The sequence below is a fragment of the Panthera pardus genome, unplaced genomic scaffold (genome assembly GCF_024362965.1).
Source record: "Panthera pardus isolate Hobbes unplaced genomic scaffold, ASM2436296v1 HiC_scaffold_6, whole genome shotgun sequence".
NCBI lineage: Eukaryota > Metazoa > Chordata > Mammalia > Carnivora > Felidae > Panthera > Panthera pardus.
This window is the reverse complement of record NW_026526991.1, coordinates 99,155,233-99,174,848: the sequence shown is the minus strand read 5'-3', so window position 1 is coordinate 99,174,848 and position 19,616 is coordinate 99,155,233. Positions and strand designations below refer to the sequence as shown.

At 38.4% G+C, this 19,616-nt stretch overlaps 1 protein-coding gene across 1 annotated transcript in view; it reads right to left on the bottom strand.

Annotated features, from left to right (window-relative positions):
- The window catches only part of CD163 (CD163 molecule), a 29,060-nt gene extending 14,408 nt beyond the window's left edge, over window positions 1-14,652 (bottom strand). Inside the window, 6 exon segments of the mRNA XM_019464617.2 lie at window positions 5,568-5,888; window positions 6,577-6,897; window positions 8,661-8,981; window positions 11,977-12,297; window positions 13,293-13,379; window positions 14,491-14,652. Coding sequence (XP_019320162.2) covers window positions 5,568-5,888; window positions 6,577-6,897; window positions 8,661-8,981; window positions 11,977-12,297; window positions 13,293-13,379; window positions 14,491-14,521 — 1,402 coding nt within the window. The 5' untranslated portion in view covers window positions 14,522-14,652.
- Window positions 14,653-19,616: the final 4,964 nt, after the last annotated feature.

Genomic DNA, 19,616 nt, shown 5'->3' with positions numbered 1-19,616 from the left:
AGATAATGGAATTTGTAGTTTGAACTTGGCAGGCAGAGAAATAGTGTTTCCATGATTTTCCTCCCCGGAAATCTTCTGGAAGTATCAAGAAATCAAGACACAAAATTACAAATTCTGTTTCTAGCAAAACCAGAAGAGAGCTAAAGACCTATGCCCCCAAGCCAGTAGAAGAGGTTGCAAAAGCTACATGATTATAACAAAAGAATTTACAAAAGAGAGCAGCGAACATGCCTGGCACTGAGCAAAAAGAAAGGGAGAAAGAAAGAAAGAAAGAAAGAAAGAAAGAAAGAGAAAGAAAGAAAGAAAGAAAGAAAGAAAGAAGAAAGAAAGGGAAAGAAAGAAAGAAAGAAAGAAAGAAAGAAAGAAAGAAAGAAAGAAAGAAAGAAAGAAAGAAAGAAAGTCCTGGAAACAAAGAGGTCCACTTCACGCTGCAAATTTATGCTACTCAGGATTTTTATCACATGCAGTTGCATAGAACCCTAATTCAGAATATGTTACTGTAAGTGAGGTAACTTTTGGATGCAGTTGAATGGAATGGATGGACAAAATATATAATAACCCAGATGTTATAGGCTGGAAAGCTAATGTCTTGTCATCCTAGGGAAGATATTTGGACAAATGTCACCTTGAAAAGAAAACCACATCCTTGCTGAAGCCGAAAACTCGGAGAACGTAATCAGAGAACAACAAAAAACAAAACAACAACAACAACAACCAAAAACCAAAATCAGAATGTTGGCATGACATAAATCCTCCTTGCCACTTTTTCCGCATTTATGGGAGAGGTAAACTCAAGACTAGACGTAGCCAGACAGCAAGGCAGAAACAGAAAGAAAAATACCAATTTTGTGAAGGAGGCATGTTCTCCTTGCAGCTACTAATGCATAATTAATTGACAGACCTATCATTTGGAACTTGCAAGATCGGAAAAAAAAAAAAACCCAAATAAACCCTAAGTATCCTGTCCCCCAAACTGAGGTGGTGATAAAACTGTAGCCTTAGCAGAAAATAGAATTGATTCTCCACATACATAGACAATGAGCCTATCAGCAAAGATAAGATTTAAGTCCTGTTTTTCCTCCCAGACCCCTGGTATCAAATGACCTTAGGGCAGTGGCCAATAAATCAAGGGGAACGGGCTGCTCACAGCATAGTTCAAAGTTTGTAAATATGTTCCTTGACTGTGGATATTTCACGTAGCATTAGATGAAAGAAAACAGACCAGAAGCATACTAAGTTTGGGGAGAGTTGTTTTGCTGACTTTGAGGACAGCTGACCTCTGTGAACGATAACCCATAAAGCAATCCAAGGGCCCCTGAGCCAATATCAGCAGAAAGCGGATTGTGAAAGGTGTTCAGCCTTCAAACCTCACTCAGCAATGACCGTGGAGGGCTCCAGTAGGAGAAACTGCCCGGAGAAGAGCACCTGGGCCCAGGAAGGACAGTGAACAGAGGACAACTTTTCAGAGGGCAGAACCTGGCCTATGAGATTCGCTTACCAGGGAACTCAGTCAGTTGCAGGGCAACTCATTCTTGACCAATAAGGTTTGGTAATTTCCGCAGCAAAACAACTCTCGCTATTTCTTGGTGACCACAGAACCACCCAAACAGCCTTAAGCTGCTTACCTACTTGACTTATTTAAAAATTTTTTAATGTTTATTTTGAGAAAGTGGGGGAGGGGCAGAAAGAGAGAGGGAGACACAGAATCCAAAGCAGGCTCCAGGCTCTGAGCTGTCAGCACAGGGCCCGACTCGGCGCTCAAACTTACACACTGCGAGGTCATGACCTGAGCCAAAGTCGGACGCTTAACCAGCTGAGCCACCCAGGTGCCACCTGTTTGACTTACTTTAATGAAAAAGAAGTAAACTTTTCGTTAGCCACTCTTATTTGGCTTTCTTTAGGCCAAGTTGGATGCTGCCCAACTTAGTTCTAATTAATATAAAATACAATTAATAGGAAAATATTTAGAAGAAAATTATCAGGGGCGCCTGGTAACTCAGTCGGTGGAGTGTCCAATGCTTGGTTTTGGCTCAGGACAGGATCTCATGGTTCGTGAGGTCGAGCTCCTCGAGCTTCTGTGCTGCCAGTGGGGAGCCTGCTTGGGATTCTCTCTCTCCTTCTACCCCTCTCCTGCTCATTCTCTCTCTCTCTCTCAAAATAAATGAATAAACTTAAAAAATTAATAAATAGAAGGGGCTCCTGGGTGGCTCAGTTGGTTGAGCATCCAACTTTGACTCAGGTCATGATCTCATGGTTCATGAGTTTGAACCACATGTTGGGCTCTGTGCTGACATCTCAGAGCCTGGAGTCTGCTTGGGATTCTGTGTCTCCCTCTCTCTCTGTCCCTCCCCTGCTCCCTCTCTCTCTCTCTCTCTCTCTCAAAAATAAATAAACATAAAAAAATTTAAAAATTAAATAGAAGAAAATAATCAGACATACGAGTATGCTTACACATGCTCAAACACAGGCAAAGTCCCCCCAAAAAGTTATATAGAGAAATATAGTTCATAGTTAGTTGTAGCATAATGCATGATGACAATAAATATTATGTATACATCATATGACAACATAAAAATGCATAATATGACTAAAGTTAAAGTCAAATATATCTCCCATCTCTAAAAAGTAATCCAATCAGAGTTTTTTTGGAAAATAAATCATTATTCTACGATGAATACAAGTGATGCACCTAGAACAAAATGATTCATAAAGGTTAAAAATAAATAAAGCAATAGTTGTGGTAATAACATCAGACAAGTCTGATTCGGGACAAAAATCGTTCAACCATAGAAAAGGGGGGGGGGGGTGCCTGGGTGGCTCAGCCAGTTAAGCATCCAACTTTGGCTCAGGCCATGATCTCATGGTTCATGGGTTTGAGTCCCACGTGGGGTTCTGGGCTGACAGCTCAGTGCCTGGAGCCTGCTTCGGATTCTGTGTCTCCCTCTCTCTCTGACCCTCCCCCACTCATGCTCTGTCTCTCTCTGTCTCTCAAAAATGAATAAACATTTAAAAAATTTAAAAAAAAAGAAAGGGGAAACTTTATAATACTAAAAAGAACAATTCACAATGACCACATAACAGTCATAGGAAGATCTATGTCCCAGATTCATAGAGCATCAATTCATCAATTATATGATACAGTCACTGGTATACTCAGTGAAAAACCTATAACCTCACATATTTATATTAATAACTAGGAAAAAAATCAACATTAGTCAAGCCCTGAACTCAAGAAGTTAAGTTAGTAGGAAATCAGAAAGGAATTATAGAAAGAAAAGCAAACTGTAATGAATTAGAAAACAAAAATAGGATTAATTAAAAAAAACTAAATGCTAGCTCATTAAAAAAAAACGCTAAATAAACCACACTCACTTTCTCTAATAAAAGAAATTAAAAGCATAAATAAAATCATACAATAATAAATGATCAGAAGAGAAATGTCCTGGATAGAGAAGTAATTTCAGAAAGGTCTCTAAATATTGATACAAAATTGTGGTCAAAATACTTTATGAAGTGAATACTAAGGTACAGAACAATTTACCTAATATGCCACCATATGAACAACAAAATGGGGTGAAACTTATACATGGATTTGTTTGTATTTACATAAAGTATCTCCTAAAGAATATATAAATACCCCAACCACATGACTTGTTTGTGAAGAGTAGAATTGGACAGCTGGGGATAGCATTTGGGAAGAGCTTACATTTTAATTTTGAAGTGTAAACCATGTGAATATATATTCCAATCAAGAAATCTTAAAAAAAATTTTTTTAATGTTTATTTATTTATATATATTTTATAATGTTCAATATAAATTATATTATATTTATAATGTTCAACAATTTTCTCTTTCATGGTGAAAACTTGCTAAGCAAGTCCCTTCTTTAAATATCCTCTTTTCCTTTTTATATATATATATATCTTATATATATATATATTTAAATATATATTTATATATATTTTATAATATATATTTATGTATATTATAATATGTATATTTATATATATAATATATATTATATATATTTATATATATTTTATATATTTATATATTTATATATATATATATATATATATATATTTATATTCTTGTTTATATCAAGAACTGTGAGATCATGACCTGACCCGAAGTTGTACACTTGACCAACTGAGCCGTCCAGGCACCCTATAGAAATCTTTTTTAAAAATGAAAGGAAGGATGATTGAAAAGCAGATATGTATCCTCAAATTTGCGTCTTAAAAAACTGTCTTTTTACAGTCAGAGGATAATTTCTATGTAACTAGAAGTAGACACTTCTACTTTGTAACATCAGGGAATGCACCCAGGGGCACAACTAGGTTAGGATGTATCTGGAATAAAGCCATTGGTTCGTGGACATACAGCAACCGTATGACTTGATCTCCATGTGTTCAATGGTTTTGCTCTTAAATTGCTTTCTCTGAAGTCTTTCTTTTACCATATCTGCAATATGTTACCTTACAGTTGTTAAAAAGGCACCACTTTTCAACAATGTTAACATTCGTATAAATGTGATTAGCATAAAATACTAGAGATTATCCATAAGCCAGGCCAACTCACAGCTCATTTTGGAACATTTAAAAGAGGTTGCAGGGAAACACACAAAAATATTCGTAAAGAAGAAAATCCTTCTTTTACTTTTTAAAATCACATACTTTTCACATACTTTTAAAAATCATTTGGTTGACATTCCCATGAAAGACACTTTTAAGGTCTACCTTAAAAATTTTAATCCTTCTTAATTTTTCATATTTCTACGGATTTAAAAATGACTCAATTGTTTTGTTTTGTTTCTTAACCAACAAACAAAGGAAAAGAAGAGAGAGAGAGAGAGAGGGAAACCAAGAAACAGACTCTTAACTATAGAGAACAAATTGATGGTTACCAGAGAGGAGGTGGGCAGGGGGATGGGTTAAATGGATGATGGGTATTAAGGAGGGCACTTGTGATGAGCACCAGGTGATGTATCTATTTTTTTTTTAATGTTTTAATTTAGTTTTGAGAGAGACAGAGACTGAGAATGAGTGGGGGAGGGGCAGAGAGAGAGGGAGACACAGAATCAGAAGCAGGCTCCAGGCTCTGAGCTGTCAGCACAGAATCCAACATGGGGCTCAAACTTGAACTCGTGAACTGTGAGATCATGACCTGAGCCAAAGTTGGACCCTTAACTGACTGAGCCACCCAGGCACCCCTGTGAGTATTGAATCACTAATTTGTACATTTGAAACTAATATTACACTGTATGTTAACTAATCAGAATTTTTAAATCGAAACAAAAGCAAAAAAAAAAGAAACAAAAAGAAAAATTACTCAAAAGCTAAAATGGGCAAAAAGCAAACACAAAAATAAAACAAAACAATCCTGCGACCAAGGTACAAAATGAATGACAAGTTTCTCTGAAATTTGTGCAATGGGATAGATATTTTCTGGTTGCTTGAGTGATGTCTAGTCCTAGGGACCAATGTCTCTCATCAGTTTCAAGGCTCTTACTGGAAATTTACACTCTTCGAATTCACGTTCTTCACATGTTGATAGAAAGTCTTACCTGAGCAAGTAACTTTAGCTTCCTCGTAGTGATCACAGCTAAGTCCACCCCATTGCCAATTCTTGCAGTCCCAGAAAGACGTTTCATTTCCATTACAGCTGCCTAAAAACAGCCATGTTGTTGTTGCCTTGGTTTTGGAATAACTCTGATAGGATGTTTTGAGAGCAGATCCACATCCCAGCTGCCTGCAAACCACATCAGCTTCTTTCAGTCCCCAGTTTCTGTCACACACTTTCCCTACCAGTTTCTGAATTTCCACCTCCACTGTCCCAGCACAGCGGCTGCCTCCACCTACAAGTCTTAGCTCCAGATCTGTTCCATCTGCAAAAGAAGCACACACTTAGGCCACAGATACACATGGAGGTTAGCTCCCAAAGGATATATTCTTTACCTTGCTCCTTCCCAGATACTGAGGCATTTGGAAATTATGGCTTATCCATCCCCTGGCTTTTTTAATGGCCAGTAGAGGCCATGACTTTGGTTAAAAACAGGGTTATAGGTTCAAAGTTTAAGAAAAATTGTCAATGGGGGGCGCCTGGGTGGCTCAGTCAGTTGAGGGTCTGACCTTGGCTCAGGTCATGATCTCACGGTTTGTGAGTTCGAGCCCTGCATCGGACACTCTGAGGTCAACATAGAGCCTGCTTTGGATCTTCTGTCCCCCTCTCTGCCTCTCCCCAGCTTGTTCTATAAATAAATAAATAAATAAATAAATAGTCAATGGCAGCATGTCAGAGATATTTGAAAAAGACATAACATTTTGTGTCTCGAAGCTCCAGGGAGATTTAGAATCTTAAATGTGGTCCCTAAGAGCAGCCTGAATAATTACTGCAGAAAATAGTCAGACAACCCTCCAAACCAGCCAAATAAAGACTATGTTTAAGATTACTCATGACTGTGAAAGAATCCCCAACAAGGACATTAGCAGACATTTCTATCGCTCACGTCTCCCCCCCCATGCCTACTCCTAAAGAACACAAGTCCTTCCTTCTCTGTTTTTCTCTTAACTTACCGGAACATGTGACACCAGCGTCTTCATTATGGTTGCAATAGTGCTTTCCCCATTCATGGTGTCTGCACTGCCAGAGGGCAGACTCGTGTCCATGGCAGGAAACACTGTCAAGCCAAATGTGTCCACTTCCTTCACTGGCATTAACTCGACCAATGGCGGTGATGGCAGTTGGGCATCCCAGGTGCTTACATGTCACAGCAGCATCATTGCTATCCCAGCCATCATCACACACTGTCCCCCATTCCCCTTGGAATCTCACTTCTAATCTTCCTGAACATGCAGTGACTCCTTCCACCAGTCTCAGGCTCAGATCCGCTCCATCTGTAAGAGGGACACAAAACAAATCAGTGATAAAGAAACAAGAATAAGGGGCAAATATAAATAAAGACAGAAAAGAGTGATATAATACCACTGAAAATCACTGGATGTGAAGAAGGAGTGCCTTGGGCAAGAAGACAGGGCTTTTCAGAATAGCCAGTATCACAAAGACAAGAAGAAACAAGTGTTGGCGAGGATGTGGAGAAAAGGGGACCCTTGTGCACCGTTGGTGGGAATGCAAACTGGTCCACAGTGGAAAACAGTACGGATGTTCCTCAAAAAACAAAAAGAACTACCCTATGATTCAGTAATTGCACTACTAGGTATTATCCCCCAAAATACAAAAACTCTGATTCAAAAGGACACGTGAACCCCTATGTTTATTGCAGTATTATTTATAATAGCCAAATTATGGAAGCAGCCCAAGTGTCCATTGATAGATGGACCTGATAGATGGACCAGCTCCTCAGTCCAAAAGTGAGCAAAGAGAAAAGGGACCTCATCATGACTACTTTCACCTTCCCCCCAATCAATATCCTCGAAGAACAGAACTTGATTCTGAGTGGTATCTTACAATAAACAAATTGCCCTTTTCCTCTGGTGGTTTTAGCATTTGCTGCCACAATGCTGTTTATTATGATTCCTCAGCATTGAGAAGAAATGTACTGGTCGAGGACCTAGAAGGATTTTGGTGGGTAAATGGTAATGGGAGGTACAATTGTGGGTTTTTTCTCTCCCATATCCCTTTCGCTTTCTTCAGCTAACAAAATCTATCTTCTCTGTAGGAGTCCCATTTTTTATGGTTCGAACAATAGATGGTCATGTTTTTCAACAACAACGAAAAGCCAATTTAAGAAGGAAAAACCCAAAACCCCCATGGCATTGGTTCAGTGTTTGGATCCAGCCGTGCATGAAGCCAACTGTACCTCGTGGATTCCCCAGTTTCCTGAGTCAGTATTCTCTTTCCTTAAAGTTGGTTTGAATTGAGTTTCCTCATTTGAAAAAAAAAGGGGGGGGCCGGGAGGGGGGAGGTATCTGGTGAATATAGGGACATCTTCACTCTATTATATTTTCTAAATGTTCTCTGGGGTTCAAGACCTACTAGGTCTGCCTCCACATAAGAACTCAAGTGACAAAAGGAGAGTGTCATTCCTGTACACGCAAATCCAATGTCCCTTTGCCCTGAGTAAACATGGAACATGAAAGTCTCCAGATAGACACAGAACCTATTTGTACCGTAGCACTAGCATCAAGGAGGTCTTAATAGAAAACCAAATTAATTTTTATCATTTGATTCTGTGAATTTGAACTAATATTTGGGAAGGGGTGGGTTTTAATGTGGCTAAACCTTCTGCAGGTAGAGGACGATAAGGGGTGTGATTTCTTTTCAAAACTCATCCACAAAGCACAAGTTGCTAATTAAGCTGTTTTTTTTCCTTAATTATTTTTCTTCTTTTTTTTTTTTGGCAGGCGTGGGGGTGGTACAGGGGAAGAGGGAGGATGATTGGATTATTCTCTAAACACCTCCTTCTAGCTTCATGACTTGGATCTCGGGTTCACTGTTCATCCGTCCCCGCTAACGCAGGGAGCCTCATTTCAGCTGCGGTAAAAACTCCACAGGTATCAAATCAGGAACCAGAAATGAGGCAATAAAGTGATCAAGGAAGCAGGCTTCATTATGGTTTTAAGAGTTCAAGCTTTTGAGACTCTCACCCCCTTTCTTTGTCCTCTCATGAAGAGCAGAACAGACCCGGATCAGTCCTTACCTAAGCAAATCACTCCAACATCCTCAGCGTGATCACAGTTATGCTTTCCCCATCCTTCGTGTTTGCAGTTCCAGAGAGCTGACTCATTTCCACTGCATACGAGATCATCAAACCAGATTGGTCCCGAACCTTCTCCAAAATTAGCTGAACCAGAGAAACTGACAGCACTTCCACATTCAAGTTGTTTACAAACCACAGAAGCATGATCTATGTTGAAGTTATCATCACACACTGTTCCCCACTGTCCTTGGAACTTGACCTCTATTCTTCCAGAACACTGGTTGCCTCCATTCATCAGCCGCATCTCCAAATTGGATCCATCTGGAGCAGAGAAAAGAACCAGGGTTCAGAAGTGATTTTAGGAAATGAGCTTCCTCTGGATACTTGAGATTTGATACTGTTTTTGAAAATGGTGCCTCATTTTGGATGCTGCCCATCTTTACATAGTGGGGAATTTTAATCTTTTAAAGATCAACCGACAACTAGGATTTTCATCTATACCTACTTACCAAGGAGGATGCTTTACAGATTAAAATCTGCTTTCTGTTTTGTTTTGTTTCCCTCCAGGATTAAGACAAAACACACACTCTTTTATGTAGAAATAGACAAATTTGACTCCAAACACCTATTTAAAAAACTAGAAAAAATAAAATTGGTCCATACAACAAAGTAGCAAAAAATGGCAAGCTGGTCATTTGTTGAACATTTAAAATCTTGATTTTAATCTTGCTTTATCACCAACAGTTGAGAGCATGAAGATTAGAAACAGGAAAAAGTGAAAAATAAAAATGCATGAGCATGCACAATGGTTTGCAAAAGCATCCTCTGGTATACCAAATTAATAAAAGTTGAGGAAAAATAAATCAAAATAATTCATTTCCTACCAATATACTGTTTGAATCAAAGCTTTTTTACCCCCTTCCCCAACGCATCTGGTACCATTTTTAGCAAAGAACAGTTTTCTCATAAAGAAAATTCTCTCTATACACTCTTCCCTAGATTTTTCTGTGAGAACTAAAATACCCAAGAAAAGGAGATTTGGGATGAAATTCGGGGACATCCGAAAAACAAAATCTGTGCTTAAACAAAATGTTTAGATCCGCTTTTTTTTTTTTTTGAGAAAGTAACCCACTTTCAAAAGCTCTAAATACCAGGCAAAGACCTCTACTTAACAGGATTTTTTTATCCTGACAATTTATAGTAAGAAAAATAATAATTCGCAATTAAAATAGGCATGTGGTGTCCCAGATGTATCATATATGCTACCTTCTTCACAACATTAGGCATTATATATTATTTCCACTACCCCTACTTCACAGATTCTCAATTTGCCTAATTGTCACAGGAAACAAAACAAAACAGAAAGCAAATTTTAATCTGTAAAACATCGTCTTTGGCAAGCAGGTGTAGATGAAAATCCTAGTTGTTAGTTGGTCTTTAAAAGATTAAAATCCCCCACTATGTAAGGATCCTAATTGTCCATTATCCCTACTTAGAACATTCTCAATTTGCCTAATTGTCACAGGATCACACACCCAGAAGAGAGTAGAGCCAGGATGTGAAAAGAAAAAGCAGTCTAACACCAGCGTTTATTGTCTTCACTGTTATACTCTGTTGTCCCAGTGCGTGTGATAATAGCAAAATCTCCCAAGAGGCAGAGCATTGAGGATTGAGCATTAGTCAGGGTGGGGAAATCTCAGAAATACGGGTTCTGAAAACTTGTGAAACTAGGGAGTCATTGAGTGGCTAGGCATGCACCAGTTGGAGCTTTAGCTGTGTAAACTTCCAAAAGCAAATGTGATTAGCTCTATCCTTAAGTATAAAATACTGAAAACAAGAGTTAAAAGCTTCACTGGGGTCTCAGCTTAAACACTCAGCTCTGTATTGCAATATAGTGAGAGCCTGGCAAAATTTATTATGATTTTTAACTTTGCTGTAGATGCTCGATGTAGATGTTACTATTGTTGTTCCGAATCTTCCCCCATAATGATTAATGATAGCAGAGAAGGAGGAGGAGGAGGAAGAGGAGGAGGAGGAGGAGGAGGAGGAGGAGGAGGAGGAGGAGGAGGGAAGGAGAGAAGAAGGAAGGAAGGAAGGAAGGAAAAGAAAGAGAACTGAGTTGTCAAGTAATGAGAAACAGTGAGCTATGCAGAAACTAAAGTTAATTTTTACCACTGACTACACCAGTAGCTCCACATGTTTTAAGCACTGAGTTTCCAGAAACTGAAGCTCAGAAAGATTTAACAAAATAACATTAACGAGTGTCTGAGTTGGAATTTTGTCCCTCACTTTTCTAGATCCTAGCCTGTCTTGCTCACATACACCACAATGTCTGCATCGGGATTAGTCCTTTTTAAAACCAGTCCCATGGAGGAGATGGTCTCTAAGAAAGAGGCTAGGAGGTGAGAGAGTTGATAAAAGCCAGTGAAATGAGCAAGGAGAAATGGGAAGCCCAGGAATCTGAATTGGGTCATAAATATGACCTTGGGATCTGTCAGCAGAAAGGTCTGACCCATAACTTTCTGAGTTATTGTACGGTCAACTGAGATAAAATTTACGAAATGTTTTGTAAATTAAAACCACCATGTAAATGAAATGAACAGCACTGTGCACTGGAGAAAGCAATAATACTTTGCAAAACATCCTTCCTCCAGGATTAGCGCTAGGAATATTTATTTCTTGATACAATAAGTCGATTAGCAGCTAATGGACAAAAAGGTGAATGCATGAAAGCAGTGTGTCACTGAGAAAGAGGACAAGGAATGAACTTAGATATCATGATATTTTTATGTAAGGAGTAGAAACTCATAGGAGGTTTACTGACCATAAAATTAAAACTGGTCACTTCCTCGTCGATTGCAGTGTTCAGAATCTTTTGATTTTTTTTTTTTTTTAGGGGGTTTGTCATGCATTTTCTGGTCTATTGGCAATGGATTGGGTAGTTTTATACATGGACTGGAGGACTTACAGCAAATTGGCCCCTTTTCGTTTTCAACCCATCTACATATTGATTCCTCCCACAAAGCATTTCATGTCAAGGTTTTGACTTTTTAAAAATATTTATTTATTTATTTTGAGAGAGAGAGAGAGAGTGTGTGTGCATGCGTGCAAGCTGAGGAGGGGCAGAGATTGAGAGAGAGAGCGAGAGAGAGAGAGAGAGAGGAGATCCCAAGCAGGCTCCCCTGTCAGCACAGAGCCAAACACAGCGCTCAAACTCATGAATCTCTAGATCACGACCTGAGATGAAACCTAGAGTCGGTCGCTTAACTGACTGAGCCACCCAGGCACCGGAGGCTTGGACTTTTGCAAGTCTTACCTGAGCAGGTCACACCAGCATCCTGTTGGTGAGTGCAGTTATGTTTTCCCCATCCTTCATGTTTGCAGTCCCAGAGAGCGGACTCATTCCCTCGGCAAGAAACATGATCCATCCAAATGCGTCCAGAGCCTGGCCTGGAATTAGCCCATCCAGTGGCTTTGATAGCAGTGGGACAACCCAGCTGCCTACAAATCACGGAGACCTCATCCATGCCCCAGTCGTTATTACACACAGTTCCCCATTCCTCCTGGACTTTCACCTCCACTCTCCCAGTGCACCTGTCTTCACCATCCGCCAGCCTCAGCTCCTTCTCTGCTTCTCCTTCAACAATGCATAAAGGCAGCAGTTGGTCGGGATCCAAAGAGCAAGTTGAAAATTAGTATTCTTTCGATTACTATTTATTTTTCAAAGCCAAATTGGAGAAACATGCCTGGCCTCATCCAAGGTACGATAGGAGAATGCTATTTGGGAATACACATATCAGCATCACAGGTTTCAGATAAAGTAATGACCTAAAACCAGTAAAGCTAAGTAACACAATTCTGATATTCTTTATAATGTCAACTTGCATAATCTCCACGGAAAGTTTACTATTAAAAGAGCATACTTCAGAATTGTATAGGGATGAGCCATGTAAGTTTCTCCAAATTCCTAAGATGGAAAAGATGAAGAGACCAGTCATAAGGAATTTAACACCCATTGTATACATATATGTAAAACACCATGAATTTTTAAAATACTATGTGCAATCTGATCAAAACTTTTCTATTTAAATGGAAATTGAGATGGAGATATTTTCCTACTATCTCCTACCATAAAATAATCCCTTCTCCCTCCCAACCCCTCCCAAATGTCTCAGCTCCCATCCTATGACTATTTTAACTAACCTAAGAATCTGTGCTCTCACGCATATATATCTGGCCTCCCTCAGTACATTTTTAGGTAAACTTTGGCATTTGAATTTATTGAAGTGTTCCGAAAATTCCATTTCATCCCAATAATTCTGAGGTTTTTCTCCAGAAAAACCCTATTCCCTCTTTTTTTAGGTAGACATTATTTCAAATCTTTAAACAAAATGCACTGCCCCCCCCCCCCCCATGTAACAGTTTATTTTATTTTTGGGGAAAGTGTGCTAATATTTTGTTCTTTTTTTGATATCACGTGGTTAGGATCTTACTTTGTACTTTTAATATCTGATCCTTTGAAATCACGAAGTGTGTTTTTAGATGCTGTTCAGCCTTCAGGAGAATTGTTTGCTTTTCAATAATTTTTGTCAGATTGGCTAAGACTGCAAGTAAATTTGACAAAGCACTCACCAAGAGAATTGGTGATCAAGCAGGAACTGAGAACTGAGACCACAGCCACAGTGGAGGGACTCAAGAGAACAAACCATCTTCTAAAGTCTATGGGGGAAAAAAAAAGGACAACAGTATTGTCTTCCCAAAGAGACTTTGAGAATTTTGAGATTAACAAGGAAAGTCCAACCAAGACAAAGAACCTTTCCTTCAAAATGGCAAGGCAGAATGGACACATTCACACCCAGAATCATACAGTCTCAATGAAATAGCTTTGAAACTGTTCATGTTGGTAGGCAACCCAGAGGTGAGGAATTAGAAGCAAGTTGAGGATGGAGAAGAATTTCAAAAGCAGACTTTAAGACCTGGAAAATCAAAACAGCATCTGTGAAATTTAGCAGGGAGCAGTTCCCTCCACAGGCACAAAACAATATTCAACTACAGAGGTCCCCGTCTCCAAGCCCACTTGATCCAGATGGAAAGTTCCATGAGGGAATGGATTATACCTGTCAAGTTCAGCGCTGTTTCACCAATACCTGGTATACTGCCTGCTAAAGAGTAGTTGAACATTGATGGAATAAAGTGACCATGTTTCTTTGTGAAAAACCAAAATATTGTATAGAGTGTAAAACTCTAAAGCTTTTATCACTCTCACTTCTTAGTCTTACTCTAACCCAACACTTGCGTAAAAGTCCGAATGCTTTGGTAACCACACAGGAGCACCCACTTTGGGATAAGTCACTGAACTGTAAGCTTATGACTCATGCTTTCATGTGGCATGCTATCCTTTGATAAAAAAGCTCTGAAAAAAAATTAAAAGTGCTAAATGAGTTTACCACATTCATAGAAATCAGAAAGTAGGTTTCAACACGCAGGGATGCTATTGTAAAGTTCCTCTAGGTGATCAACTTTCAATCAATATTCATTCCAGCACGTTCTATCTTTTCTAACCATTCTTTCCAGACTCAATACTGTTCAGTTCATTTCAGCCCCTTTCTGAGTCTCACCTCAGCGGTTTGACAAAATTGATGCCAAATCTAATCTTTATCTCCCACCTTCAATTTTGAATCTATGGCAGACACAAGTTACTGCCATGGAAGCTTCATGTCCGTTTCCCATCCCTCACTGATGCCAACCACTATTATGTAAGACCCATTGACTGCCAGAATCATTTTATGCTACATTAAAAGGTAAATGGGGAATAAATAAGAAATGTTACCAATAGGTCCAGAGTTTCCATGTAGCACCATTCTGAGTTTGTCCAGTCCAAAGTTTGAACGCTTTCTGAATCCTCTTGTGTTATTCCCTAGGAGTGTTCTGCTAAAGAAGAGGACCGCTAAAAATTCTAAAACATTATCTCACTTCTGCACACACACACACACAAATCCAGAAAGGCTACATAACAGGAGGTGGAGTCAATCAAAAAAGGGAAGTCATTCAAAAGACTGAGGTTCCCTTTCATACTCATGTTTTCTGCAGTATGGGACATGAAACAACCAAAGGAAATTGAGAAATATTTACTACGAATTTACAAAAATTAAGGGGAAATATTAACTCATGGACTGTTGTTACTGAAACGAATATTTAGATTTCTGTACTTTGTTTTGGACTAATACAGTAGAAACAAAAAGGATAGGGGCGCCAGGGTGGCTCAGTCGGTTGAGTGTCCGACTTCAGCTCAGATCACGATTTCACCCTTTGTGTGTTGGAGCCCCGTGTCAGGCTCTGTGTTGACAGCTCAGAGTCTGGCACCTGCTTCTGATTCTGTGTCTCCCTCTCTCTCTGCCCCTTCCCTGCTTGTGCTCTGTCTCCCTGTCTCAAAAACAAACAAACATAAAAAGAAAAAAGAAACCAAAAGGACAATCATGGAGTCAAGTTGTGCCAAAAAGCTAAAGGGAAACAAGCAAAGTGTAATTAAATAATTTTTTTATCATTATAAGCACTTTGAATACTATTACCATAATCAAATGTGGTATGAATGAATAATTTTGTGTAGATGTCTATACAACGGCACTTGTATTTCTTTTCTAATGAAATGAAGAGCAACAATAAAATCAGCCATGACCATTACAGATCCTAAAAATGGTGAAATGAAAATTTGCAAGACATAATTTTAGCTCCAAGTAACACAAATTCCAGGGACAGAAACACACACGTTGACGATGATAAACATAGGTTCAAAACGCAGGGTGAAAAACAGAAAAAAGAGGTCATACCAAGTGGGATACAGGAATAAACAGTCAGAAAACCCTTTTCCGTGAGGACATGCTTAAGTTGTGTCCTAAAATATGAGGAGGACTTTGCCCAAAAGAAGAAAAGCTACAAGGATTCAAAGCGTAAGAAACAACCCATATGAAACAATACAGGCATGTGAAAACATGGAAATTTGATGGTTCATGATGCATAAATATTCTCAGGTATTAGTGGGGGACCAGAATAGGTGAGTTAAAGAAGCATCCCCAGTCTTCCAAGGAGACATTCACTACAATCCAGTTCCTCAAGGGCATACTGACATCTGTCCATTTCTTGGACATACCTAACCTCTCACCCACGTTGTTCCTTCTGTGTGTACTGTCTTTCACCGGGCTAACTCTTACTCATCTATCTTTTATGTCTCAGTTAAACACCACTTCACTAGGAAAAATAACTTTAACCTTGAATTACTCCAGAAAATGTGCAGTCATGGTAACCTGCCCTTTGAAGATGATAACTCATACTTTTTATAGTTATTTGTGGTTCATCTTACTTGCTACTCTTAATACCCCAAGGATAGGAACTGTGTCTTCTTTTTCAACAAGACACCCGCCAGCCTTTGCCAAATGGTAGACTCTTGATAACATCTATATTTTGTTACAGTAATAGGTGTTGTTGATAATGTTATTATGGCTGCAGAGGTAAACAAAGGTTACATGAGGAAGGACATCATGGGCCACGCTAAAGAATTTGAACTTTATATTATAAAGGTCTATTCCATGGCGTGGAAACTCAGGGCAGTAAACTAGAGCAATCATGGGATTTACCTTGTTAGTTTCTCATCTCTTACAGATTACTGTCCTTTGTTGCCTGATATTCAGTGTCTTGAAAATTTTTGTTTTGTCTGTTTTTCACTTGTTTCAGGTGGGAGAATAAAGGTACTTCTTTTTTCTTCATCTTTAATGGAAGCAAAAATTTTTTGCTCACTAAGATTTTTTTTTTTTTTTAATTTTTTTTTCAACGTTTTTTATTTATTTTTGGGACAGAGAGAGAGACAGAGCATGAACGGGGGAGGGGCAGAGAGAGAGGGAGACACAGAATCGGAAACAGGCTCCAGGCTCCGAGCCATCAGCCCAGAACCTGACGCGGGGCTCGAACTCACGGACCGCGAGATCGTGACCTGGCTGAAGTCGTACGTTTAACCGACTGCACCACCCAGGCGCCCCTCACTAAGATTTTTATCTTTTTAATTTTCCAGTGGTCTATTCATTTCATTCCTCTACTATTTTTTTTTCAATTAGGCCCTTCTTATACTGTTAGTAGATTTAAAAAATTGGGGCACCTGGGTGTCTCAGTCAGTTAAGTGTCTGACTCTTGATTTTGGCTCAGGTCATGATCTCTCGGTTTGTGAGTTCAAGCCCCACATTGGGCTCTGTGCTGGCAGAGCAGAGCCTGCTTGGGATTCTCTCTCTTTCTTCCTTTTTCTCTGCCCCTTCCCCGCTCACTCTGTCTCTGTCTCTCTGAAAATAAATAAACTTAATAAAACATTTAAAAAAATAAAAAATAACATTCTACCTTCACTGTATTTACTCTTGTTCTCATTTCTTTCCATTACCACCCTTGCCTCCAGTCACCCTCAATATTGCTACAAGATAAAATGTAAAAACAAAGCATCTTTCTGGTACTCCAATTTTGAAAACCGTTTACTGTCATTATTTGTCTATCATATAACCTGTACTTTGAAGATTGTAACTCATACTTTTTACAATTATTTACTGCTCATCTTACCTGCTAGTCTTAATATACCAAGCATAAGAAATGTGTCTTCTTTTTTAAAAAGTTGAATATATGACTCCTCTATTTGTTATTTCTTGTCACTTTCATTTTTTTTACCCTTTTCTGTCCCCAGCCTGCACCCTCTTCTCTCCCCAGCCCATGTCATGGGGCAGCACTCCAGTATATTTGATGCAGATCCTCAAACATGCATATGTGCAGACTTGTAAAATGAATTTTGCCTGTTTGTGTTTTTAAATTACATAAATGACATGTTCTAATTAAAAGGTAAGAAGAATTAATAATAATAACAATAATAACACAAAGGGTAAGTAGACAAATGGAAGAATATGATAAAAAAAATTTAGGTACTATATATAAAGTGGCAAAATATCTTTTCAAGGTAGACCACGATGAGATAAATTGTATAGTATAAACCTAAATCAGCTACTAGAATAACAAAACAAAGAGTTATAGCTATTAAGCCAATAAAATAGTTATTATAGCTATTATAGCTCTTAAGCCAATAAAATAGATAAAGTGGAATCATTAAAGATAGTTAATACAAAGGAAGCCATAAAGAGAGAAAAAAGAAAGAATAGATTAGACAAATAGAAAACAAAGAGCAAGATAATAGTTTTGGACTCAACTATATCTATAATCACACTAAATGTAAATGGTTTAAGTACACCCAATTAAAAGGCAGAAATTAGCAGCCTGGTTTAAAAAGCAAAATTCAACTATATGATGCCTAAATCATATAAAGGAAAAAGATAGGTTAAAAGTAAAAGGATAGAAAAAGAAGCTGTGCTGACATCAATGAAAAGAAAGGCAGAGTGGCTATATTAAAATCAGTGAACATGGATTTCAGAGCAAAAGATATTTCCAGGGACAAAGAAAATCATTTCATAATGGTATATGGGTCCATTTATCAAGAGTACATATCAATACTAAATGTTTATGAAATTGACATGAGATCTTCAAAACCCATGAAGCAAAAGCTTATAGAATTGCAAGGAAAAATAGCAAATCCATAATTACGATAGGAGATTTCAATCTCTGTCTCTCAATAATTGATAGAACAATTAGGCAGAAAATCAGTAAGAGTATAGTAGAATGAAACAAAATTATCAATCAACTTAACCTGATCAACATGTACAGAACATTTCATTCAATAACAAGAGAATATACATTCTTTTCAAGTGCATTCAAAACATTTCCTAAGATATTTCTGGACATATAAAAATTCTCCATATATTAAAGTAATTTGAATCATACAAAATATCTTCTCTGATCATTTCTGGAATGAAATTAGAAATCAATAACAAACATATCTCTGGAAAACTTTAAATATCTAGAGACTAAATAGCTCACTTTTAATAATCCAATGGTCAAAGAAGAAATAAAAAAGGAATTAAAAATATTAAGAACATATAAAAATGAAAATAAAACACATCAAAATTTATGGGATGTCACTAAAATAGTATGCAAGGGGAAATTTATAGCACTAAACTCCTATATTAAACAAGAAATGAAAAACAAATGTCACCACAAAACAGAAGAGACTCATAACTATGGAGAACAAACTGAGGGTTGCTGGAGGGGTTGTGGGAGGGGGGATGGGCTAAATGGGTCAGGGGCACTAAGGAATCTACTCCTGAAATCATTGCTTCACTATATCCTAACTAATTTGGATGTAAATTTTAAAAAATAAAAAATAAAATTAAAAATAAACAAATAAATAAATAAATGTCACCAATTGTCACCTTAGAAAAAGAAAAGGACTGGCAGTTCTCTCTCCAACCTGTAGCTCTGATGTATTCTGGATCAGCTTTTAACTCTTAATAGTATATCACTGTCCTCTAAACCCCTTCTCCTTCACTGCTGCCATATGGTTCTGGCTTCTACCCAGTGCAGCACACTTACCCCCAAAGCATCATACAGTTCTAATATCTGGAGGCTGGCAGCTTGACTTGGCACTTTAGGCCCTCAGCAGGGTGAGCTGTTAAAACAATACACCTACCTCTCTCACTCATCCCCATTTCCTCCATTCCCTGCTGGGTTTTGGAAAGGAAGGATTCGTGGAGACCACCTCCCTCCTCTGTGACCCCAGAACTTCGGTCCCCTCCCAACACCTCCATCTAGTTAGTGGTACTCACTTGCTTGGAGGCAGACTCCCGACAGGGAGAGGGCTACCCTCCTCTAATGGTTTCTCTGAACATAATAAGATAAATGCTCTGTATCAGTGAGAAAAGTCCCAGACTAATGGCAGAAATTTGCATTTTGAATATGTGTGTTTTGTGTTGTGAAACCTGAAATTCCTTATTTATTAATGGAAAGTCTGACCTCTCTTCTTTCTTTTCCTTTTTCTTTCTTTTT